The sequence below is a fragment of the Neovison vison genome, chromosome 10 (genome assembly GCF_020171115.1).
Source record: "Neovison vison isolate M4711 chromosome 10, ASM_NN_V1, whole genome shotgun sequence".
In the NCBI taxonomy this organism is placed as follows: domain Eukaryota; kingdom Metazoa; phylum Chordata; class Mammalia; order Carnivora; family Mustelidae; genus Neogale; species Neogale vison.
Genome location: NC_058100.1, coordinates 43625863 through 43652694, shown reverse-complemented (window position 1 = coordinate 43652694; position 26832 = coordinate 43625863). Strand labels below are relative to the sequence as shown.

The following is a 26832-nucleotide window of genomic DNA, read 5'->3' as shown; positions in this document are numbered from 1 at the left end:
GGGGAACATTTTTCGGACCATGCTGGAAGCAGATGTTGTCTTCTCGGCTGGAATGAGTTCCTTAATAGCGGATCACACTCCCAAGTATATCTAAGCGAATAGTTGGGCTCACTAAAGTTCTACAACAAACTAATCAATGAATCGACAAATCAGTCAGCGAACACGAGTCCTGACGATCTCACAAAGCTGTGGAGCCGCGCGCACACACACAAATGCACGCATTTTCCAGTTACTGTGCAACACAGAAGCCGTAAAGAAGGCCGGTCGATTCGACTCTCTTCCCTCCGTCAGCCCACATTACGATTTTAAAAATCCCGATTACGATTAAAAGTGTCCCAAGGGCAAGAAAGCGCAGTTTGTTTCGGCAGTCCTCGCTAACACGAACTCACTCCGGCCATGGGAGAAGTCGGGGGCTGGGAAACAGAGTTGGAGTCGGCCTTGGTCCGCCGCGTTGTTCGGGGGAGGCGAAGCCCGCCAGCGAGAAGAAGCGGTTAGGGCCGTTACTCACCATTTCTCGGGACGCCGAACTGGGGCTGGCGGAGCACCGAATTGAAGAGCATCTGGGCCAGAAGAAAAGGTTCAACTGACAGAAAAGCCGTGAAAATGCCCCCCAGCTCCAGCAAAAATCGTATCTTGCGCCCCTCAGAACACGACTAGTTATTGCCTCCAACTCCCGCCACTGTAAGCCCCGGCCACCAAACTCCCCGCCAAACTGACGTCACGCCGTCTGATTGGCTCCCGTGGCGGCGTCCGGGCGCCTCCGAGTCACTTCCCCCTTCCAATCCCCGCCTCCTTTTCTCCGAGCCGCGGGAACCCAGAGTTCAGGAGCTCCCTGAGCGCCTGCGCGGGGGGCCGCAGAGGCGCTGGCGAACGGCGGGGTGACCAGGACGCATGCGTAACAGGGCTTGACAGAGCGCGGAGGAAAAATCCGCGAGAAGGTGGTGGAAGAAGATGGCGGTGCTGGGGCAGAGTTTGCAATCTTTTTAAATAGGCTAGTCGAGTGACTATTCGGGTCATGGCGTCAAACTCAACTAAATCTTTCCTGGCAGATGCCGGCTATGGCGAACAGGAGCTGGATGCTAACTCTGCCCTTATGGAATTAGACAAAGGTATTCGAAAGAGCGGGCTGAGCGGGTGAAACGGGCGTGGGGGGCAATGGCGCCACCAGGCGGCGGCAGCCGTCAGTCAGGCGCATGCGCCTAGCTTCCCGGGGCGGGGGCGAGGGCGGGCACCTATGCTTTCCGAGAGTCCAGAGCCTTTGCAGGTTTGGGAGATTGCAGGAAAATTGCAGCGTTGCTATTTTGGCTTTGCACCAGCTGAATAAGTAGAGAGCTCCAGTGACGGGCCGTGTTTGACCGCTTGAGGGCACAGTCCCCCGATTTTCCAAACAGTTTGTAAAAATGCTACATTTAAATTGTGAAATTATTTGTCAATAGGTTCAGTTGAAACAAGGTCTTCATCAAGATTGCTGAATAATAATCTTGCATCCACTTTATAACGATGTATTTCATTTCTGTAACTTACCTACGGGTTACTAGACATTAAATACGACCAAGAAAATCCGAAAAGCATAGCTCCTCTTTCGTGTAAATTCCACGAGTTCTGTTTTCCTGTGAGAGGAGGAGTAGGAGGTGTCGGGCTGCTTGGTGTAGTGAAAGGAGCTTGGGACTTAGACTGAGTCGAATTCCAGTGCCACCAATTTTATGATCATGGGCAGGTCACCCAACTTCACCCAGCCTTGTCTTTTTTGTCTGCAAAGTAGATCCAGTACCATTGAGCTTGCAGGACTGTTGTAATATTAAGCGATATAATTGTATGCAAAAGAATCCGTTATTAAATGCTAAAACAGATATGCCTTCTTAGATAAGGCTATGGAAGGCAGATGCGAATATTTGACAGTAAAGAACTCAAGTACTTAACCTTTGTTTCAGTGATTTTTATTGAATGGGGGAAACATTTGCCACGTGGTATAGTTAATTCTTCATTAACTATAACCAATATATAATACATTGAAAATTGGGACTACAGATTAGAAGGATCTGTCTTCTTTGAGCCGGTTCCCAGCTAACTTTTTTGGGATTTCATTTTCTTGTTTTCTAATCTGTAAACATTTCTAGTGGGTAGGTCTAGGTAAGAGTTTCTCAGACTTCTTAAAAAGTTTTTAACTCTTTTTGATTAACATAAAAATGTCACAACACTCCAATGAGATACTCCTTTGGTTGAGTCACTTAGTGCATCCCCTTCAGTCAAGAAAATAATTTTCAACTTTTTACTTTCTCTTACCAAAGCTGTAGGGCTTTTCCCCTATGAAATATAAAATTATAATATTAAATGTGTTTTTTAAACACTGCATAACCTTTTCCTTTCCAGTCTGGAAATTTCTTCCTTTTTCCCCAGAGAGAGTTGCAGGTCCACATGTCTAATAACTGAGAGTTGCAGGTGCACATATCTAATAACCCCACCAAATCGAAAGACATTTTCTACCACTCTGGGCCAGGTGGGCTTACATCATAATGATGGTGAGATGGGTTGGAAAGCAAAGGTCAGGATCAGACTCTGAGATGTCAGAAAATCTAGAATTGTTTAATTCCTAAAAATTTGCCATTGTATTAAGGAAAAAAACCCCACAATTTTTGCTTCTTAGAAGTTGAAATAGAAACATTTCAGAACTGTAAGAAATAAATGGATGGCCATTGAGTGTTTAAGTATAAACCAGCTGTCAGTCATAGGTGTTAAGTGGTCACTTTCAGTTCTCCCAGGTGAGTATTTCCCAGGTAAGTCTCAGGCTCAGAAAGAAAATTTGAATAATAACAAAATTTTTGTTCTTTTTCACCTCATCATACTATATACCTTTTAAGCTGTTAAGAAATTAGATTTCAGGGGCGCCTGGATGGCTCAGTGGGTTAAGCCTCTGCTTTCGGCTCAGGTCATGATCTCAGGGTCCTGGGATCAAGCCCTGCATTGGGCTCTGTGCTCAGCGGGCAGCTGCTTCCCTCCTCTCTCTGCCTGCCTCTCTGCCTACTTGTGATCTCTGTCAAATAAATAAATAAAATCTTAAAAAAAAAAGAAATTAGATTTCAGAAATAGCTAGTTTCATTAGAATATAGTTCAGTATTTTAACTATTGAGTCATTTCATGCTTTATCTTTTAAAATATTTTTATGAGTGGAAGTTCGTAGGGTCAGAAGGCTACAAGTTCTAACTTTCTTTTAAATTCTAGAACATCTAGATGGGAGTTTCTCAAAGTGCATTCCAAGGAATACTGTTTCTGATGTATTTTAATAGGAGTTTCTTACTCCCATAGCCTCTCTTCCTATTCTTTCCACCCTCCCCCCTACACATACAGACACTTACTTACTCAGGGTTTGTACTAGAGAAACAGCAACAAAACAAAGCTCTTGCCTCTATAGAACTTACCTTTTGGACAGAGAAAACAGGCAGCAAGCAAATATAGTATGCATATATTTTGACAAGTAGTGATAACATTCTGTAGAGAAAAATGAAACTAATGAAAGGGGCTAGAAAAAACTGGGTGTGGGATTGGGGTTGGTTTGTTATCTTATATAGGATAGTCAGGAAAGGTCTCACTGGTCAAGTAGAGGAACAGCAAGTGCAAAGGGCCTGAGGTTGGAGCCTGTTTTGCATGCCGGAGTAGAATGATAGACATTGAAGATAAAAAGATAACCAGAAGCCAGTTCATGTAGGGCAGTACAAGTCATTGAAAGACTGGTCTTAGTTCTGAGTGAAATGGGACACTGTGGAGGATTTTCAGCAGTGCTATGGCATAGCTGACTTAACATTGAGAAGATCAATTTGGCTGTTGTGTTGAGGCTACACTGACACGGAGGGCCAGAGATGAAAGTAGGGAAACTAGTGAGGATGCAGTTGTAACAATCCGGGAAGGAAAATAGTGGCTTGGGCCAGGCTGGTTTTAGTGAAGGTGTGTGAAATACTGAGGTTCCAGATATATTTTAAAGGTAGAGCCAATAAGATTTGCTAATGAATATGCTGAGAATGTGAGAATTAGCGGTCAGGAAAAATTTAGAGGTTTTGGTCTGATCTAGAAGTATATATTGTCATTTACTGAGTGAATGAAAGTGAAATCAGTTTGGGACGGCTAAATTTGAGATATCCCTTAGTTATCCAAATGGAGGTGTTGAGTAGGCAGTAACAGATGTGTACAGATGTGACACTTGAACTGCATTGTAAAGTAACAACTAGCGTCCTAAGATACACACTTGGGAAATGTCATTTATAACCTGTTGCGCTTTGTTCTGAGCCTTTTGAAGAAGCATGCCAGTAAGCTATTTGTTTCTGATCTGTCTAGGAATAAATGGATGCTGTTTTGAAGCTGAGTCGAGTCCATTCCTTCAGGCTGTAGTTAGCAACACAGGAAAATAATCACGTGATAGCCATTCATTCATCCAGCAGATATTTGCAGATCACCTACATTGTGTTAGTCACTGTACTCAGAGTTGGGGCTTTATTAGTGAACAAAACAGCTTTAAGAAGAAAGTAGGGCTAGATGAAATATGGCTTTGTTGGTCAGGACAAGAAGTTTGGATTTTATGCCAAGTGCATCGAGAAGACACAAAGTCTTTAAGCAGAAGATTGATTTGGATTGGTTTACATTTTTATAGATCACTCTAGCTGCTGCATAGAGGTCTTTCTATCCCCTTTATAGAGTTTTAAACAGATAATCATGCTGACTGAGTTTCTGTGAAGACTAAGCATATAGAGTTAAGTGTTACAATCAGGTATGACTTCTATTTATCTGACACACTTAATAATATGGATAATCATTAATGTAGGCATTGTAAAGGACACCTGACATAAATTAATCAGTGTTAACTTTTTCACTAGTGTAAGTTCTGCATAGTCTGAACTGACTGAAGATGTCCTGATGATTTAGGGAAACCTATGCAAGATCTCCTTCATCCTGAGTGAAAAGGAGTCTCCCTTAAATGACATCACTCCGCCTGTCTCATTCCTGTGAGGTTGCCTGAAAGGGTGAGGTGAAAGAGTGAGACGGGGAAGGGAGTGGTTCCCTTTCTTGCTCCTGGGCTGTGGGAAGGGAGGAAATACAGAAGACGGAGTTGTACTTGAGGTGTCGGGGAACTTACTGCTGCATGAAAAGTGTGATGGGGTGTTCAATGAAAGATTAAAATATAAAATGGAAAATTGATAAAAATCAGGACAACTCTGTATTCTCCATATTTCCCCTCACTTATCCTAAAACGTGAATTTTCAGACTGTGAAAGAGACCAGTGATGGCTGTTATAGGATCCATATTGGGACAGATGTGGTTGGTGTTAGGATGAACAGATAGGAAGCTTTGGAAGTATCTTCATACCCCCTAAAGAGAGAGAGGCCTCTGCAGCGTGGTCTGTACAGGTGACTAATTCCATCCCATAAGTGACTGATTCACAGGTGGACAGGTGACCCACACTGAGTCAACCAAATTCTCAAGAATCTGTGCCACCAGACTGTATTTTGTCTGACAGTGTCAAGAAGTGGACCTGTAAGGTCACGTGGAATTGACAGTCTTAACATCTCAACTCCTGATGGGCAGTCACTGGATGGGTCATGAGCTAGTCCAAAAACCCAAGGCCCTTTTTCAGTTCTTACTGAAATCCACAGACTCATTTTTATAGATGGCTGAGAGCTACTGTCTTGTAACTTACAAAATGAATTGTTAAATATTCCTGAAAGTTGGTATTCATATATAAACTAATTTGTTAATGATTCTAAATCAGTGTTCTGTGTGCGTGTCATACAATATTACACACATTCCACCATGTGCAATTATAATTTGTGAAATTCGGGTGAAGGGTGTTTTATTATTATCAGTTGAGTTGACTATCATTTCAGTTTTTTCTATTCCTGCTTTTTAAATATAATTTTCTGATACTTGCCATTATTGATTTACTAAGTGATGGGTTGTAAGGTTACCTTATAATGTGTGGTACATATTTGTGTTGGTATTTTTTTTTAAAGGTTTTATTTATTTATTTGACAGAGATGACAAGTACACAGAGAGGCAGTCAGAGAGAGGAGGAAGCAGGCTTCTTGCTGAGCAGAGAGCCCGATGTGGGGCTCGATCCCAGGACCTTGGGATCATGACCTGAGCCGAAGGCAGAGGCTTTAACCCACTGAGCCACCCAGGCGCCCCTCTTACCCGCATTTTTAATGGGTACACTTTAAGATCTATATGTTTTATGGTTATTCTTTGAGTCATCCTCACTCCTTAGCTGAAGCGAATGTGTGTAACAAACTCTCCTAGAATGTGCTTGTAAGGTAATGTGCATTAGCAGTGTTCTTTGTAATGGTACTCGTCATGGTGGTGGTCACTTAGCATCTTGTGATCACTCCTCCTGTGCCTGAGGAATGATCCACATTATACGTCCACCTCACTAGGGTGGAAGCAAAAGCTCACCTTCCTGGCTTCCTTTTCAAGAACATAGGATATGACCTTAGCCCTGCCGGCCAGACAGACCTCCTCTGGGCTCTGCTCAGCAGTTCAGTAGTGTAAGAAGGCATAGTTGGAGAGCACGGTCACAGTTCTGTGCCCTGGCAGCCACGGCAGCTATGATGTTTCTAGGGGACAGTAGCAGCAATGGCTACAGGGTTCCTGGGTGTCAGTAGAGCTGATTTTAGCATCATCTGGTATTTCCTAGCAACAGGACTTATCATCTAATCAGTCTGGCAGGGTAATATTAGGTGTTCTTAGATATTTAGCCTTGAAGCTGTTTGTTAGGTTTTTAATAAACTCATGACCAGCCAGCAGCTATGTTGCTTGAAGCTAAGAATCCTGGCTGATATATGTTACCTGGAAGTGTGTATTGTTTTGAAAACTTGATTATTGTACATAACAGTCCCCGAGTTTACCATCATTTAGTTATTCTCCCTCAGTTCCCTAGAATTTGTCTTTTCCTCAGAATTACATCACTCTAAAATCATCATTTAAATATCCCTTTTAAAATCTTAACCTCTGTCCTCTGGTTAGTTACTTTCTCGAGATGTATTTTAGCATAATCGTTCAGGACCACAGGCTCTGGAGCCAGATTGCCCAGATGTGAAACCCATGTCTGCCATTTACTGGCTATTGTTCTTAGGCACGTTGCATAATCAGTTTTTGCCTGTGTCTATCATCTTTAAAATGGGGATAATAATAGTACCTAACTTCTATGATTGCAGTGAGAGTTTAATTCATGTGAAGTGCTTCGTAGCGTGGCACAGGATATGAGCCATCACCATCATCATGAGTAACTGCTATATTGATCATTCTTTACTTTCATTCAGACCTCCGTACATTCACCTGTCTCCTTTGCCCTACCCATCAGACTCTTGCTGTTGTTTCTCTGTATCAAGCTTCGATTTCATGGTGCCACATTTTATTAACTTCATTAACTTTCTTACCTGCACTTAATTTTATTTACTTTTTTAAAAAGATTTTATTTACTCACTTGAGAGAGAGAGAGATATAGCAATAGCAATGGGAGGGACAGAGGGAGAAACAGACTCTCCTCGGAGTAGGGACCCTGGTGTGAGGTCCAATCCCAGGACCCCAGGATCATGACCTAAGCCAAAAGCAGACACTTAACCAACTGAGCCACCCAAGTGCCCCCTTGCCAGAATCATCCAAGATTCTCTTTTTTAGTTATGTGTGCCCAAAGGCAGCCAAAAATTGCTAGAGAAAGATTGTAGGGTACGTGGCTATTATCAGAAATGATTGCAAACCCAAATGGGCCTTCAACACAGACCCGTAATACTACAGTGTTTCTTTGGTCAAGACTCTCACCTTCTTTAGTGACATTTCAGATCTTTAAAATTTTCAAAACTAGAAATTCTGGGTTTTGGGTGACATCTCACTTCATTTTTAAAATTTGCCAATTAATTCAGAGCCTTTAAGAAACATTGTTATCTAGGGACACCTGGGTGGCTCAGTTGGTTAAACGGCTGCCTTTGGCTCAGGTCATGATCCCAGCGTCCTGGGATCAAGTCCCACCTTGGGCTCCTTGCTTGGCAGGGACTCCTCCCTCTGCCTCTGCCTACCACTCTGTCCGCCTGTGCTCCCTCTCTAACAACAACAACAACAAAGAAACATTGTTATCTATCAAATGAAATTTGTCTGAGGGCCAAATTCAGTAAACTATTAGCTTTCTAACTCCAGTATAGGCAGGACCATTAAATAAAAGGGAAGTGGTAGAGGATAGCTTAGGGCTCTTTAAGTTCCTGCCTCCTCAAAGTAGCTAAACAGATCCCTGGGCGCTAGCCTCAGATTTGGTAGGTTTGAGTAGAAGTCTGGCAAAGGTATATTTGAAAAGTTTTACAAATGTTTCTGATGCAAAAGCAGAGCTGAAAGCCACTAGCCTAGCAAAATGTTCTGCACATATTAAGTGCTTAAACAGTCTAGAATAATAAATTTCACTGCTGTCAAATGAAATTTGAATGAATAAGCAATTTACAGACAACCTATTTTAGTTCTCCCTAGCCTACTTGCATGTTGCAACTGATTTAAGCACTGTTTAATTACAGGCACTGAAAAGAAAGCGAGCTCTGTTTCTTTGGGGGGAGAATACAAAGAAAGATGGAGAAACAGCAGTCGCATCCCTACACCTTAATTTCTGGTTTTAGAACAAGATCTGACTGTGCTGAGTGCCTGTTTTCAGGTGCTTGCCTTATTCTAGAATCGAAATCGGTTCGGAGCAAACAAGATGGGTACATACCACCCCAGCCTAGTATTCTTGCTAAATCCTAGGTCTTAATATATTTCTTTCTTTTCTGGGCCTTAACTTCTGTCCCTCAGAGCCAGTCTTGCTTCTTGTTTCTTTTTCCTAAAACTGTTGTATCCGTTGTTAAGCAAGAAACTTACTATTCTTTAACTTTATCAGCCCTTTTATAGGAATGGGGTTCTATTTTATCTTAAGGAAGTAAAATTTGATAGTATTAGAGAAATCAAAACATATCTCTGGCCAGATTCAAAATTATCTTTGGTACAATTTAAGTCATCATATTTAAACCAATTAATGTGGTCTGTGGTTGTGTTTTTTAAAGGAAAGTGAAGCAGATCGTATTCTGTCAGCCAAACACCCTCTGCATGGGCTGCCTCCTACTGTTCATTTTTCATCCCAACCAAGGTTAATTCATTACAAACAGAACATTACTCCCTTCCGCATCACCAACTACAGGCAGCAAGAGGAGGAAACAAGTCCGATTACTGTGGATTGTCCCACCAGATTCCTGCAGCACACACACACACAAGCACATCTGTTCCTTTGTTTCCTCACCTCCATCCTCAGACTTGGCCCTTCTTCTCCCCTTCCCTTTTGTCCTTACTGCCCTGTGTGTGTGTCCTGTGACCCCTTTGTCAAGTCAGGTCTTTAGAAAAGCTTTTAAAGCTCCATGAGCCACTGCCAGTTACCTACAACATTTCCATTGGCACCGTGTTTAGTTGGAAACCGACTCCAGAAGCTTTAGTGGCAGTTTTTCTGTGTATGGAGGTGGGGGGTAGGGGAAGAAAGGAGCAGGCAAAGAAGGGCTGTGTTCTAAATATCTCAATTAGAAACTTGAATTAATTTTCCCATAGGAACGTTTACTATAAGTGGTTATTGGATTCTGGAATATGATGAGTGCTGACAGTGCTGTTTTTTTCCCGCAAGGAAATATATTCCAAGTACCAAATAACCAATGGGAGTGCATTTACGGAACTCAGGCCTTTAATGAGTTGTAGGAATTGCCTGTGCAGATTTACTCTGTGCTTGTCTTTTGTATTGAAACATAGTGACAATCAATAAAGAGTCCTCAGATGAGTATTTCCTTTGTCATTTTTTAAAAGTGAGCAGAGTTTATTGAACAGAATATTCTAGGGCACTTATTCTTGTATGAATATGGATATAATTAGCATTTTATAAGTGCTAAAACACTAAAAAATATTTGAAACTTATGCTCTTAATGCCATATCATGATATTCATTCTAAATGAATATTTTTTTGAATGTTATCTTTATTTGTTGGGTTTTTTTCTTTTTTTCTTTTTTTAAAGATTTTCTTTATTTATTTGACAGACAGAGATCACAAGTAGGCAGAGAGGCAGGCAGAGAGAGAGAGGAAGCAGGCTCCCTGCTGAGCAGAGAACCCAATGCGGGGCTTGATCCCAGGACCCTGAGATCATGACCTGAGCCAAAGGCAGAGGCTTAACCCACTGAGCCACCCAGGTGCCCCGTTTGTTGGGTTGTTTTTACGTTTTTAAAGTCAGATTTATTTACGTATATTTATAGATAATAAAATGGATACAGTCATGAAACCACAACCACAGTCAAGACACAGAACATTTTCTTTACCCCAAAAACTTTGCCTGTATTCCTTTGCAGTCTAATTTCTTTCTCTAGCCCCTGACAACCACTGATCTGTTCTGTCTCAAAGTTTTGCCTTTTCTCGATTGTCCTATAAAATAGCCATGCAGTATTATAGTCTTTTTTGGGTCTGACTTCTTTTAATTAGCACAGTGTTTTTGAGATCTACCCTGTCCTTGCAGGAATCTGCAACTGTTTCCTTTTCATTGCTGGGTGGTAGCGCATTGTATGGATCGACCATAGTTTGTTCTTTCACCAGTTGATGGACATTTGGGTGGTTTCCAGTTTGGGGCTCTTACCTGGGTGTGAGCATTTGAATACAAATCTTTGTATGGACATAAGTTCTCAAAACACTTGGATAAATATTTAGAAGGAGGATTGTTGATTTTTAGTTATTTTTATAAAAAACAGCGAAACTGTTTTCCAAAGAAACGTATAGTTTTGCATTCCCACCAACAATACATGAGAGTTACAGTTGCACCGTATCCTCCTGAGCACTTGGTATGTCATTCTTAAACTTTTTTTGCCCTTCTAGTGAGTATGTAATGGTATCGTAATGTAGTTTTTCATTTATATTTCTCTGATGACCAGCAGTGTTGAACATTTGTTAACTTCCATGTATTTCCTTGTATATGAAGAAATTCATATTTCTTTTTTAATGAAATTTCTCTTCAAATCTCGCCCATTTCAAAAATCAGGGTGTCATCTTGTGGAGGCACGAGAAGTGTGGACGCTGCCTGTGGAGGTATTGGTGGAGGCTGGAGTCGTGGGTTGTGAATTCACCCAAGTCAGAATGAAGGAGACAGTAGTTCACTGAATATGGCAGAGGAGACTGAGGCGGCAGTGCTGGAGGGGGAGTGTGGTGTAGTGGGGGAAGTGAGCAGGCATGGGAACTAGGGGATTTTCCTTTTTTGGTACCTCTGCCTGATTGTAAGTAGCCCATCAGTCAGCTAGGGCTTATGGATATTCTGAGGTGGGTCGTTCAGCTCAGTGGTCACTGTGAGCCCCTTTACTTTACTCAGTTTCCACTGCTCAAGCCTGTGGCCTAAAAGCGGCCTTCCACATCATCCTTTATGATAGGTGTTCTGTAAATATTTTCTTCTGGTATGTGGCTTGTCTTTTCATTCTCTCCACAGTGTCTTTTGAAGAGCAGAAGTTTTTAATTTTGATGGAGCTTCTCACTTTTTTATTTTATGACTTACGCTTTCTGTGTTTTATCTAAGGTTCTTTGCTTAACCCATGCTCATAAAGATTTCCTGTGTATTTTCTTTTTATGGTTTATAATTTTAGCTACATTTGGGTCTGTGGTTCATTTTGAGTTCATTTTTGTGTATGGTGCAAATTAAGGATTGAGGTTTTATTTATTTATTTTTTGCTTATGGATTTCCACTCATTCCAGGACCTTTTGTTAAAAAGAGTATCCTTTCTTGTGTGTGTTGAGTTTGAGAAGTTCTTTATAGATCCTGGGTATCAACCTTTTGTCTGTACTGTCATTTGCAAATACCTTCTCCCATTCTGTGGGTTGCCTCCTCTTTGTTTTGTTGTCCGTTTCCTTTGCTGTGCAGAAGTTTTGATCTTGATGAAGTCCCAAAAGTTCATTTTCGCTTTTGTTTCCTTTGCCTTTGGAGACATATCTTGAAAGAAGTTGCTGTGGCTGATATCAAAGAGGTTACTGCCTATGTTCTCCTCTAGGATTCTGATGGATTCCTGTCTCACTTGAGGTCTTTTATCCATTTCGAGTTTCTCTTTCTTTGTGTACGATGTAAAAGAATGGTTGAGTTTCATTCTTCTACATATAGCTGTCCAGTTTTCCCAGCACCATTTATTGAAGAGACTTTCTTTTTTCCACTGTATATTTTTTCCTGCTTTGTCGAAGATTATTTGACCATAGAGTTGAGGGTCCATATCTGGGCTCTCTACTCTGTTTCACTGGTCTATGTGTCTGTTTTTATGCCAGTATCATGCTGTCTTGGTGATCACAGCTTTGTAGTAAAGCTTGAAATCAGGTAATGTGATGCCACCAGTTTTATTTTTGTTTTTCAGCATTTCCTTAGCAATTCAGGGTCTCTTCTGATTCCATACAAATTTTAGGATTATTTGCTCCAGCTCTTTTGAAAATTACAGGTGGAATTTTGATCAGAATGGCATTAAAAGTATAGATTGCTCTAGGCAGTATAGACATTTTAACAATGTTTATTCTTCCAATCCAAGAGCACGGAATGGTCTTCCAACTTTTTGTGTCTTCTTCAGTTTCTTTCATGAGTGTTCTGTGGTTCCTCGAGTACAGATCCTTTACCTCTTTGGTTAGGTTTATTCCCAGGTATCTTATGGTTCTTGGTGCTATAGTAAATGGAATCGATTCTCTAATTTCCCTTTCTGTATTTTCATGGTTAGTGTATAAGAAAGCCACTGATTTCTATACATTGACTTTGTATCCTGCCACATTACTGAATTGCTGCATGAGTTCTAGTAGTTTGGGGATGGAGTCTTTTGAGTTTTCCATATAAAGAATCATGTCATCTGCGAAGAGAAAGAGTTTGACTTCTTCATTGCCAATTTGAATACCTTTTATTTCTCTTTGTTGTCTGATTGCTGTTGCTAGGACTTCTAATACTATGTTGAACAAGAGGGGTGAGAGTGGTCATCCTTGTGTTCCTGATCTCAACTGGAAGACTGCGAGCTTTTTCCCATTGAGGATGATATTTGCTGTGGGTCTTTCATAGATAGATTTTATGAAGTTCAGGAATGTTCCCTCTCTCCCTATACTTTGAAGCGTTTTAATCAGGAACAGATGCTGGATTTTTTCAAATGCTTTTTCTGTATCAATTGAGAGGATCATGTGGTTCTTCTCTCTTCTCTTACTGATTTTTTCTATCAAATTGATTGATTTGTGAATATTGAACCATCCTTGTAACCCAGGAATGAATCCTACCTGGTCATGGTAGATAATCTTTTTAATGTGCTGTTGGATCCTGTTTGCTAGGATCTTGTTGAGAATCTTAGCATCCATATTCATCGGTGATATTGGTCTGAAATTCTCCTTTTTGGTGTGGTCTTTGCCTGGTTTGGGGATCAGGGTAATGCTGGCTTCACAAAATAGATAATCATATCAAAAAATGGGCAGAAGATATGAACAGACACTTCTCCAATGAAGACATACAAATGGCTATCAGACACATGAAAAAATGTTCATCATCACTAGCCATCGGGGAGATTCAAATTAAGACCACATTGAGATACCACCTTACACCAGTTAGAATGGCCAAAATTAGCAAGACAGGAAACAACGTGTATTGGAGAGGATGTGGAGAAAGGGGAACCCTCTTACACTGTTGGTGGGAATGCAAGTTGGTGCAGCCACTTCGGAGAACAGTGTGGAGATTCCTCAAGAAATTAAAAATAGAGCTTCCCTGTGACCCTGCAATTGCATTACTGGGTATTTACCCCAAAGATACAGATGTAATGAAAAGAAGGGCCATCTGTACCCCTAATGTTGATAGCAGCAATGGCCACAGTCGCCAGACTGTGGAAGGAACCAAGATGCCCTTCAACAGATGAATGGATAAGGAAGTAGTGGTCCATATACACTATGGAGTATTATGCCTCCATCAGAAAGGATGAATACCCAACTTTTGTAGCAACATGGACGGGACTGGCAGAGATTATGCTGAGTGAAATAAGTCAAGCAGAGAGAGTCAGGTATCACTTATTTGTGGAGCATAACAAATAACATGGAGGACATGAGAAGATGGAGAGGAGAACAGAGTTGAGGGAAACTGGAAGGGGAGGTGAACCATGAGAGACTATGGACTCTGAAAAACAACCTGAGGGTTTTGAAGGGGTGGGGTAGGGGTGGGAAGTTGGGGGAACCAGGTGGTGGGTAACAGGGAGGGCAGGTATTGCATGGAGCACTGGGTGTGGTACAAAAAACAATGAATACTGTTATGCTGGAAAGAAAAAAAAAGTATCCTTTCCCCATTGAATTATCTTGGCCCCTTTGTTAGGCCATTGGTTTGAGACCTTTCTTCTTTCCTAATATTAAGTACCTGATGTTATTAATGTTTCTTCAAGAACTGCATTGGCCACATCACACAGATTTTGCTTTCGTTTTCATTCAGTTTAAGAGATTTTTCTAATTTCCCTTTCACCTATGGCTCATTTAGAAGTTGTTCTATTTCCAATATTTGGGCATTTTCTAACTATTTTTCCTCCTAGCAATTTCTAATTTAATTCCACTATGGTCAGAGAACATAACAAAGTATGGTTTCAGTCCTTTTAAATTTGCTGAGATTTATTTTATGGCCCCAAGTATCCTTAAAATACTCAGCCTTTTTTTGAAAAAAAAAAAAAATCTTATTTTCTTTTCATTATCTTATATCTCAAGTAGCAGTTTACCAAATTACTATTTAATAAGCCGTAATTTGTTGTTTTTTTTTTTTTAAAGCTCGTGAATTACAGTGGTACCTCATCTAATCATGAATGACTGTTATTTTATGGCTGTGGGATGCCATGGGGGTATTTGCTATTTCTGTCTTCTTGTAGCCACAGGTTTCTAAGCTGTTCTCCCATTTTCGTGCTTTTCATAGGTCTAAGATCCGGCAAACTTGGGGAACAGTGTGAAGCAGTTGTTCGCTTTCCCAGGCTCTTCCAGAAGTATCCATTCCCTATTCTCATCAATTCTGCATTCCTAAAGTTAGCAGATGTTTTCAGAGTTGGGTAAGTCTTTTTAAAGCCTCAGTGTCCTAAATTACTTTGCTCAGATTTCTCTGTTTTTGATGCTGTGGTCTTTATTGTTTTTGCCCTTCTGGACTTCCACATGGTTAGTGACCATTTTAGTGGATGTATGGGGCAGTCTGCAAAACTTTTTGGTGTGAAGTATAATGGCATTTTAAGCAGAAATGAAGTGGCAAGTCAGAGGATTTATTTCTTTGGGGAACAGAATAAATCCAATTAAGATAATCTTAATGTATATATTATTGCATCTTTTGGAAGTATCTGTGGTTTGCACATTGTTCTGAAAAGTTCCTGATTTAGTAACTTATAACACAAGATGACATGTTACTGTGAAGGGGCTGAAACATGGAAGGCTGAATAAATACCTTTCAGATTTTTTTTTCTCCCCACCAGTCCCTTTCCTGCTGCTTCCCACTGTTTTCCATGCACTTGTGTGTTCATATACACCCCAAGTCAGACTTGAAGAAGAGATGGTTAGAATTAGCTTTAGGGTGGAGGAAGATCATCTGACGTCTTGGCCTTGGTCATAAATGATGGAGGAGATTTAATTCATCCCTAGGGCTTTTCTTTCTGTCACTGCCATCTTGGTGTCCTGCAGCAGGACTGCAGACATCGCTGACTGCTTATGCTTCGTATTCGAAGTGTAGGCTTCATGCCTCCAAACACCATACGATTCCCACTTGGAGCCCCCGTTTTCTCTAAGTACGTCAGCAGAGCAGTGTCTCCAAACTCTGACTCCCGCCAGCTCTCACATGATCTCTGATCTTGAGTATGTTATTTTGGCTCCACATTCCTTTCTGATACTTGAGTGTGTGTTCCTTTGTGGTCTCCTTTCCGTAATATATGCTTAGAGCTCTTGGCCTTGGCTTTAACCTTTCTCATCCTTCCTTCTTATACATGTCTGAGGATGTCAGATAACATCCAGGCAACTGATAAAATAGGACACATCGGAAAGGAATGAAGCTGGAATTAGTTCTGTCCACTGTGGGAGGAGAGAGAGACAGAGCTGTAAATGCTGAGTTACAGGACATCTACTATCCCCTGTAACAGACTTGAGTTTTTTATTTCCTTTCAAATGTATTGTAAATGTTTGCTAAGGCAGTTCTGTCAGTTCATACTTGGACCAAGATCGCATACTTACTGACCACAACCTAGTTAGCCCGGTCTGTTAGCTTTATTACTTCTGATTTGCTAGGTATAAAATGGTACTTCATTGCTGTTCTAATTAGCGTTTTATAAATAACGTGAGGTTGAATATTTTGCCATAGGTCTCATTTTCTTTATTACAAATTTTCTATTTATTTGTTCCTTAGTTTTTGTGTTTTATATGATTTTCTTTAATGAAGATCCTCAAACATAGTAAATTTTTGTGAGTGATGTCTGTATTTGATTAGATGAAGACGTGAAGGGGTAATGGGGACATTTATTTCACAGATCTGTAATAATACGTGTAACTAACGTTTACTGAGCTCTTTCTGTGCATCCAGTGCTGTTCTCGTTTTCACGTGTGAGTTAAGTACTGTGATCAGCATTAGATAATTGAGGATACTGAATTGAGCAAAGAAGTTAAACTTGTCACAGTGATAATACGGTCAGAGAGAGAAACAGAGCCAAGATACCAGTCTTGGCAGTTGGTCGCCAGAGTCTGTGATATATTACCTTTCTGACAGTTTGAACATTTGTGTTTATTGTACATAATAAATTTAAGACGTACCTGGATGAGCAGTATGCACAACATGAACCGTTTTTAAGAAGACTGTCAGACATTTGAAAAGGGTTCCTTATGTTTTGTTTTGGCATTTCAGGTACGCTAACAAGTGCAAAAGCAAAAACTTGAGAATCCCTTTCAACATGGTGAAGTAATCAGATATGCTAACCACTCCCAGAAGCATGTCATCTGCAGATCTGGGCCGTTTCTCTTCCTTTTTGATCTGTGCACTTTCCATTTCCTCTTCTTAGTGCACTATCTTGAACTTCCAGCAATATGTTCTGTAAGAGTAATGAGAGGCCTTTTTGCCTTTTCTCCAGGATTCTGGGGAAAGCATTCATTCTTTTACCACTTAAATAGAATACTAGCTATATACAGGCTTTTGGCTTGTATTCTTTATCAAGTTAAAGCAGTTTTCTTCTATTCCAAGTTTGATTAGTCATGGATGAGTTATTGAACTTTGTTCATTGTTTTGTTCTGCATTGATATGATCATGTATCTTCTTTAGCTTGTTAATGTTATGAATTACATTGCTTAATTTTTTTTTAAAGATTTTATTTATTTATTTGACAGACAAAGAACACAAATAGGCAGAAAGACAGGCAGAGAGAGAGGAGGAAGCAGGTTCCCTGCTGAGCAGAGAGCCCGATGCGGGACTCAATCCCAGGACCCTGAGATCATGACCTGAGCTGAAGGCAGAGGCTTAACCCACTGAGCCACCCAGGCACCCACATTGCTTAATTTTTTTTTTTTTTAAATATTAAACCAGCCTGGTCTTCCTGGATTAAAAACAGTAACACCAACAACAAAAACCAAAGCATAGGCTTCAGCTCTTTTAATGATGAGAAATAATAAGAGATTGAAAAACATGGGCCTGTTACTAAAATTTAACGTTGTTTTGGTTGCTTTGATTCCTAATTAAATATTACTTTCCTAAAGTGGTCTAATTTACTTTATCTCTGGTTCTTCACAGAAACAATTTCCTGAGACTGTGTGTTCTTAAAGTTACTCAACAAAGTGAGAAGCATTTGGAGAAGATTCTGAATGTGGATGAATTTGTGAAGAGAATTTTCTCTGTGATTCATAGTAACGATCCTGTAGCAAGAGCCATCACACTCCGGTATACTCTGTTGCTATAATGAATCACCAAAGATTGTTTGAGTTGCAATTATGTACTCAAAAAGGGCAATATGTTTCCTTTTTTCATTTTGAATGTTAAGAATTTGTTTTTTCAATCAAGACTCCAGGCAGAAGTATGGTAACCACCCCAATCTATACCTGCTCTTCTGATACCACCTAGGATACTGTTTTGGTTGTGAATTATTGCCTAACTTGTGTTTGAAATGTACCTTTTTGTAGGTTGACATTCTGATCAGCTAACTGGGGTCTGATTCTAGCTTAGCCTCAGCTCATTTTGAACTCTTACCTTCCTGATCTTGTTCTGTTTCATGTTGGTTTTTCTATTCACTCTTGGATGTGTGCTCATTTTTATATGCAGTAACTTATATTTGAACTCCTTGGAGAATGCCAGGTGGAACCACTGTAGTTTCTCCAGCCTTTTCTTCTCTTTCCTGGAATCTAAAAACATTTTTTTTTTTTTTAAGATTTTATTTATTTGAGAGAAAGAGAGAAAGGGAGCAGGGGTAGGGGCCGAAAGACGGAAGAGAGAGAATCTCAAGCAGACTCCTCACTGAGTGGGAGCCCAATGCAGGGCTTGATCCCATGATCCTGAGATCATGACCTGAGCCGAAATGATGAGTGGGGTGCTTAACTGACTGAGCCTTCCAAGCATCTGCCCCCCACCCCCACCACGCATTTTTTGTTTAATTTTGCCAGCATCATTTCATATTGTAAGCCTTATATTCAGCTTGAACCATGTTGTCTTTTTAGGTCTGCTATCTATAGAATGAATGTGTAATTTTTAGACTTTTGAAATTCACTTTCCTAAATTTTAGGGCTCACATCTGACTTGCCATGTTCAGAAGTGAACCTTCTTTTTAATCATGAAGTCTAGGATGTCACCACTTCTCTCTGCTTTCCCATCAAGAGCCAAGTCTTCCCCTTGTGCAGAATTAAGCGCTTTTGTAATTCCTCTGCCTTTTGAGTGATTAAATTATGAGCAGAATGTAATATTTTAAAGTCAGTTAATTGATTTTATCTTTTAAAAACTATATATAATAGAACAGAATTAAATTTAAAGATAGTTTTACCTTTTGATTCAGCAAATTCACTTACTGGAATTTTTTTCTATAAATCATTTCTAGAAGTTGGTGAATATATGTATACAGATGATCACAGTATCTTTTTTGTAAGAAGTGAAAAATTGGGGCAAAACTGTGTATTAAAAGGGGAATAACTTATGGGCCACTGTATAACTTTTAAAGAATGAAGTAAGTATGTATTTAACACAGAGATATTAAGGGGCGCCAGGATGGTGCAGTTGGTTGAGCATCCGACTCTTGGTTTCGGTTCAGGCTATAGCTCAGGCTGATGAGATTGATTCTCTTTGGGCTCTGTGCTCTGCGTGGATTCTGCTTTCTGAAGGGAAACGTTCTCTCTTCCTCTATCCCTCCGACTTGTGTGCTCTCTCCCTCAAATAAATAAATAAATCTTGAAAAAAAAAAAGTAGTCAAGTGACATCTGTTTTTAACTCATTTTTATCCATAATATTAATATATGTGTTTATATAGGCTCAGGAAAGAATATGGAGGCATATATATACTGTTAGCAGTGATTATTTGTGGGAGGGGTTATTGGGCTATGCATCACAAGAGAGTTCTCTGTGTGGTTTTGCAATGTTTGAATTATTTTCCACAAGCATAGGGTTTTTTTATTTGTTTTTTTTTTTAATCAGAAGACAAAAATAATAGAATTTAGCTAGTGGAATGATTCTATAAATGATTTAGAACTAGTTTGAGTGTTTTAAGAAGAATATAGATTAATATTTGAATATTTCATTCATTTTGCTCTTTCCAAGTCATGGCAACTGGGCTTTGCCACAATTCTTTGTTGAAGAACTATTGCTATCAATAAAATGAGAGTTCTAGAAAGCTTCCAGAAATATTTATTTATTTAGAAAAAGCACTTTAAAGGAAAATAATCAGATTGAAATTATAGTTTTCAACATTAACATTTGATGCAAAAAATATTAAAAGAAACTTGAATTGGGGCACCTGGGTGGCTCAGTCAGTTAGGCGTCTGACTTTGGCCCAAGTTGTGATCTCGTGGTCCTGGGATTGAGTCCCACGTCTGGCTCCCTGCTCAGTGGGAAGTCTGCTTGTCCTTCTTCCTCTGCCCACTTGCCTTGTGCACACACATACATTCTCTCTCTCTCTCTTTCTCTCAAATAAATAAATAAAATTGTAAAAAATAAATTTGAGCTAAGAATGTTGAGTCCAATTAACACTTAAAACATAGTACGGGGTGCCTAGCTGACTCAGTTGGTGGAGCGTGTGACTCTTGGTTTTGGGATTGTAAGTTGAAACCCCTCTTTGGTGTAGAGATAACTTAAAGATAAAATCTTAAAAATAAATGAATAATAAATAAAATGTAGTACAGTTAATAAGATCCTTAGATATACAAGGCCTTAGATGGTTTTGCCAAATAAAGAGGGACATGTTTTAAAAACATTCTTGGTGTAGTTATTTTAGGAAGAGGAAAAAACTTGAAGATCAGGAATGGGGGTGATCAGATCATTTTGTAAAGCTTGCAGAATTATAAAGTAAATATCAAATACCAAAAAAATGTAATTGTAACAACTCAAAACTAAAATTCTAATATCAAATTTTGATATGAGAGTATCAAACCCTTCTCACAAAATAGAACATTTTTGAGTAGCCTTAAAATTTTTTTCCATGATTTCATTTTTTTCATGATACAAAAAATGACTTAAAGTGAAAAACTATTTTTTAGTTTAATATATTATTTAACGTTATATTACAAATTTTTGAAAATACGATCTTTTAAAAAGTGTAAAGAAAACTAATTTTGCCATTAAAAAAGTAATAAGGACTGGGGCACCTCGGTGGCTTAGTGGGTTAAAGCCTCTGCCTTTGGCTCAGGTCATGATCTCAGGGTCCAGGAATCGAACCCCACATTGGGCTCTCTGCTTAGCAGGGAGCTTCCTTCCCTCTCTCTCTGCCTGCCTCTCTGCCTACTTGTGATCTCTCTCTGTCAATTAAATAAATAAAATCTTTAAAAAAAGTAATGAGTATCATTTGCTACCTTAATCATGTAAGAAAGAGCATGATTTGTCAAAAAAATTTTTATTTTTATTTTTTAAAGAATAAAAATATTTACTTTTCTTTTTTTAAGATTGCCCTTATGAAGCTAGAAGCCATTGCTCTTCTGATTTTTTCTCATTACATAGATAAAATTTTTATCTGTTTTCAAATTTCATATAAGTGGGCTCATACAGTGGGTATCCTTTTGTGTAAGACTTCTTTCACTCAGTGTTTTTGAGTGTAATCTACTTTGTGTGTCAGTAATTTGGTTCTTTGTATTGCTGAGTAGTTTTCCATTGTGTGACTGTGAATCTATCTGTTCTTCTTCTGATGAATGCCTAGGCTGCTTCCAGTTTGGGGATATTATAAATAATAAAGTTGCTGTGAAGACTTGTGAACATGCTTCCCTTTCTGCCAGATATATATGTAGGAGTGAAACTGCTGAATCATAGGGTAGGCGTGTATTTAATTTTTAAGAAACTGCCAGGCCTTTCCCAAGTGGGTTTAAACATAATTTTTTCTGACCAACAGTATGGGAGCTCTGGTTGCTTCACCCTTTTGCCAGCCTTTGGTGTTGTCTGTCTTCTTCATTTTAGCCATTCTAATGAGGTGTGTAATGGTTTTGATTTACATTTCCCTAACGGTAAGGATCACGTTCTCAGGTACCGTTTGATGACAGTTTCTTCTATCTCTTTTTGGGAAGAGCTGTTTGAATTGTTTGCCTCTTTTCTTTCATTAGGTTGCTTAGATTTTATTATGTTACTTGGCTTTTTTATTACGGAATTGTAAGATTTCTTGATATATTCTAAATACCAGTCCTTTGTCAGATATATGCTTTACAAATCATATTTAAAAATAGAAACTGATTTCAGGACCTGAAAGCCATGAACGGAATGACTACCATTTTTATACTCTTCCTTAAGTTATGTATTAACATCAGTGTTTCTTATGTTTCTAAAATAACATATGCCTCAGAATAAAGATCATTCCAAAGTGGATAAGTGTCAAAACCAGCCCTGATGTTGGCAGTGGATTTTAAAAAAAAAAAAAGATGTCCATTTTTTGAAATTTGATTTGGGAAGCAGGGACCTGTTCAGCTGAAGAGAAGTTTGGCTCGGTGTATGGGGAGAACTCTCTGGTCCCAATTCACATTCTGATGAGCTGACATTTCACAAATTCTTTCCTTGATGTGAAGCAAGAGAAGTGATACCAGCTCTAATGGAGTCACTTATTTCCTGTATGGTAAAAGATTTCCTTATTTCCAAAAAAAAAAGTTTTCTGATCACTATAGAAATATAAGAACCTGGCTATTAAAATCCGTCTTTGAAAATTACAAAGCACGTAAGTGAAGAAATGAATATTCCTTCTATCATGAAATACTTGACTACAATACTTTTTTTAATTAAAAAAGATATGATACAGAACAATCTCAATGTTTTATAGGAACATGATTTTTCATTGAGGAGCATTGTAATAGCATGATGAAAAATGAGTCTGTTAAGGAGAAAAACAAAGTCTATAAAGAAAAGATGTGACCGATAAATGATAGATCAACATTAAGTACTCTTGAGTACCCATTGTTTAGAAAATTTGGTGTTTGTTTTTAGGAAAGTAGATTAAAGTGGGACCTCTGATCTCAAGGAGCTTGCTTTCTGGAAGAATGTATTAATAAGATTACAACATACGAAGGAGAGCAAAAAGTGGTGCCTCTCAAACACTAAGGAGTTCTTAGAGTCAGAATGATTTCAACTTAAAGAAAAGACAAGGAAGAGATGATATTTTAAAGGTGTTTTCTTTTTTTACCCATTACTTTAGACTTTGTAATTGAAACAAGTGGAAGAAGAAGCTGGGAGGTATTCATAGTGTTTGAAATGTAGTGCTATAAATTATTTATAATATTACCAGAAATATTTTCATAAAGTAGTGACAAATGGGATTATGCCTTTTTTTGCCCTTTTATATTTAAATTTAAATAAACTGTTAATCAAAATGTGTTGCTATTAGCCTAATCTAATCTTTCCTTATATATACTATTAAATTATAAGCTGTTTATTTCTTTGGAAAAATATAACTCATCTAATTTCAAAACCTTATTTTCAGATTGAATACAAATGACATAGTTAGCCCATTTTAGTATTTTGTTTGGTATAAACTCAAATTCTTAATGTCCAATCAAATCTCCATAAGGTAATTAGGTGGTGACACGTCAAGTTGGAAGGTTACTTAGGACACTGACCAAGAAAGGTTGTCACTGTAGGAACTCTGTTTTGTTTACCGCAGCATTTTGCAGCCCTCAAAAATCCGTGCCTTTCTGCCGAAAACATCTTTTCAGGCTTTATCTTATGTAATTTATGTTCAAACAACAGATTTTTTTTCCTTTTCCAAATGTTTCATTTATTATAAAGTAGACTGTTTTTCCAGAATGCTACCGTTCTCATCCTTGCAGATTCTGAAGTGAGGCCCAGGAAGTGTGCTCTGCCTTTGTTCTCTTGATGTTGAAGACAGATTTGAAAACCATGGTATCAGTATTTACTGTTATAGAAAAAAAGACTGGGAGTCTTACCTTTTTTACTTTCTGGATCTGCTTAAAAGCAAAAATGTTATTTTGCTAAAATGGACTTACTTATAGAACATTGGAAAATTGATATTTTGGTGCTTTAATAATTGAGAAGTTTCTGGGCTCTGGTAACTGGGAGTTACTTCAGGATGGTAATTTTCAATTTTGCTTATATAAGATAAACCATGTTAATTATTCTGACATATCAGTGTGAAAAGTGTTTAGAATTTGAGTCCTTGCTTGATTCCTAAAGTTGATGTTTCATTAACCCGAGATTTAAGGGATTATCTGCAAATTTTACTTTTGGCAATCTAGGCTTTGCCTTGCTTCTTCTTCTCTTGATTTTTTGCTTATTGTATTTCTATTCTTCTTGGATTTCTGTCTCCGTAGGATGTTGGGAAGCCTGGCATCAATAATTCCTGAGAGGAAGAATGCTCATCATAGTATTCGTCAGAGTCTGGACTCACATGATAATGTGGAAGTTGAAGCTGCCGTTTTTGCTGCTGCAAACTTCTCTGCGCAGTCAAAGTAAGCATCGGCCTTTTAATCATTTGTCTTCCCAAGAAGGGGTTTTGAAGGAATAGCTCATCAATATACATAAACACTAAGTGAAAAATGTAAATGGCAAGGTGTTTTTTCCAAGAAGGTTTACGTCCTGTTGGGGAAACAGAACTTCAGTACGTAAAACAGAACGCTTAGGTACATATGTTAGCATTGACTGCACATGAAATAAGAATTTCCAGAAGGACAAATCCGTGTAGATTACCTCAGTTAGGGAAGGCTTCATTGGGAATCAGTTTTGTCTGCTGAGGCACCCTTTCCAAACATATATGGTTCTAATGCTGAGTTTTTGCTTTCTTACTATCTTCTCAAGGTTAGCTTTTTGGTGTTAGAGCTGTGTAATGGTTTGGCAAAGGTAGTAATTCGAGCTGAAACCAGTTTCACATATTGGGGATGTCATATCCTATACTATTATATTGCAGAACAGTTTGTTTTCTTGGATGCAGTACTGACCATGGTTATGTTGCTATGTTTGACTTGTTTGGCTCCCCTATCTAAAAATATAAATTATCCCCTTCACTGACTGATAGCAAACTAGCATTGCTTTCTGGAGGGCATTTTGGTAGTATGCATTTGCCTTAAACGTGATCATCTTTTTATCCACCAAGTGGACCTAGAAAATCCACTTCTGAGAACTTACCCGGAGGAATCAGCAATGTGTACTGATACTTATTTGCAAGGATGCTAGTTGTAGTGTTATAAAAACAACAAAAAAAATTAGTAACAACCTAACTTCTAACCAGTGTGCTTAGATAAATATGATCATACAGTGAAATATTATGTCAGCTCTTAACAAGTATATTTTAGAAGTATATTTGGAAACAGGTTACATCATAGCTTATAAGACCTTGCAGAATATATTTTTTTAAAGAAACAGGTATTTGTATTGATGAAATATAAAAAAGACAAAGGATATATATATCAAAATCCTGTGTCTGGGTGATAAGATGGTACCTTATTTTTATTTTTAATTTTTTAATAAACTTCTTTGTATACTGTCAGGAGCAAGTTTGAGCTTTAGAATCAGATGATGTAATTTTTAAAATAAAGAAAGATAGCTTTTCCATTAAGAATCTCTACTAAATTTGGGCGCCTGGGTGGCTCAGTGGGTTAAGCCGCTGCCTTCGGCTCAGGTCATGATCTCAGGGTCCTGGGATCGAGTCCCGCATCGGGCTCTCTGCTCAGCGAAGAGCCTGCTTCCCTCTCTCTCTCTCTCTCTGCCTGCCTCTCCGTCTACTTGTGATTTCTCTCTGTTAAATAAATAAAATCTTAAAAAAAAAAAAAAGAATCTCTACTAAATTTGAATAAAAGTTAGAACAGTTTATCACCAACTTTCTCTCTTCAGGTTTTAATTATATGCATATTCATCTCTTCAGGTGCTCCTGTTAAACCTTCAGAATCCCAGGATTACTCACTGGGAAAAGAGAATGGAGAATAGAAAGCATGTAATTTTTTAATGCACTGCACAAAATTAGTAGGTGTAGCAGTGAGTGAGGAAGAGAAATACTGAATAAACACAGTCCTATTTGTGCTTTTGAAAACTGGTGTTTTTTTTCTTATTGAGAGTCCTTACTATCGAGAGAACTTTTTTTTTTTAAGATTTTTATGTATTTATTTGAGAGACAGAGATCACAAGTAGGCAGAGAGGCAGGCGGAGAGAGAGGGGGAAGCAGGCTCCCCGCTGAGCAGAGAGCCCAATGTGGGGCTCAATCCCAGAACCCCAGGATCATGACCTGAGCCAAAGGCAGAGGCCTTAACCCACTGAACCACCCAGGCACCCCGAGAGAACTTTTTAAAAATTGTTTTTATTGGATGGGAATTATATCTAGTGAGCAGTTATCTGATTATCACTGTCAAGGTGTCAGTACTTTATAATCTGCTTAAGTAAACTTGCATTTCTTGAGGCTCCAAAAATAATTTTCTAAATTCAGATGATAAATTAATAATTTAGTGATTATATTTTATTTAATGAGAATCATTTTTGGTTCAGGTTCTCTTATGTTATTATCAGAAGCTAATTTTATTAGTTGTGGAATTTCTGATCTGTTTTGGAAAAGATTAAGACTAAGTAACATAGAAACATGATTCTCCGCTTATAGAATTGATGACCAATAAACATTTAAGTTAATAGTTTACATAGAAGCAGTTTTTTTTTTTTTTAAGATTTTATCTATTTATTTGACAGAGAGAGATCACAAGCAGGCAGAGAGGCAGGCAGAGAGAGAGAGAAGGAAGCAGGCTCCCTGCTGAGCAGAGAGCCCGATGCAGGGCTCGATCCCAGGACCCTGGGATCATGACCCGAGCCGAAGGCAGCAGCTTAACCCACTGAGCCACCCAGGCGCCCCATAGAAGCAGTTTTTAACAGGTTTCAGTATGATATAATTTGTGACATTTAAAAATACCAAATTAGTGTAATAGGAAAGAATGAAGGGCATATCAAAATGTATCAGAGTATAAAAATTAACTAATTGTATAATGAACTGTATCTTTTTGAGATTAGCATTTACCTCTTCGGAAATGCTGACCCGGCTGGAGAAATCAAGTATCTTGACCAATACTGATGGGTTTTTGTCTTAGTATCTCTCTCAGTTTTGGATCTTAAACAAATTAGAGCAACTAGCAAATTAAGACCTTAAGAATTTATTTAATACTGTTCTCCTTTTGTCTGTTAGCATAATCACATCTAACTTGTTCTT

General features: G+C 38.7%; 2 protein-coding genes across 6 annotated transcripts in view; one reads left to right on the top strand and one right to left on the bottom strand.

Moving 5' to 3' along the window:
* Positions 1–680, bottom strand: part of DTL (denticleless E3 ubiquitin protein ligase homolog) — a 69059-nt gene extending 68379 nt beyond the window's left edge. For all 4 annotated transcript variants that reach the window (XM_044267136.1, XM_044267137.1, XM_044267135.1 and 1 more), the window contains exon 1: positions 509–680. In XM_044267136.1, coding sequence (XP_044123071.1) covers positions 509–560 — 52 coding nt within the window. In that variant the 5' untranslated portion in view covers positions 561–680. The remainder of the gene's footprint in view (positions 1–508) is intronic.
* A 225-nt stretch (positions 681–905) lies between these two features.
* Positions 906–26832, top strand: part of INTS7 (integrator complex subunit 7) — a 91541-nt gene continuing 65614 nt past the window's right edge. The window contains exons 1-4 of one of the 2 annotated variants that reach the window (XM_044267132.1): positions 906–1109; positions 14940–15069; positions 17769–17915; positions 23966–24103. In XM_044267132.1, the coding sequence (XP_044123067.1) occupies positions 1016–1109; positions 14940–15069; positions 17769–17915; positions 23966–24103 (509 nt within the window). In that variant the 5' untranslated portion in view covers positions 906–1015. Of the gene's footprint in view, positions 1110–14939; positions 15070–17768; positions 17916–21537; positions 21628–23965; positions 24104–26832 lie in introns of those variants that run through there. The other variant, XM_044267133.1, reaches the window with a different exon arrangement.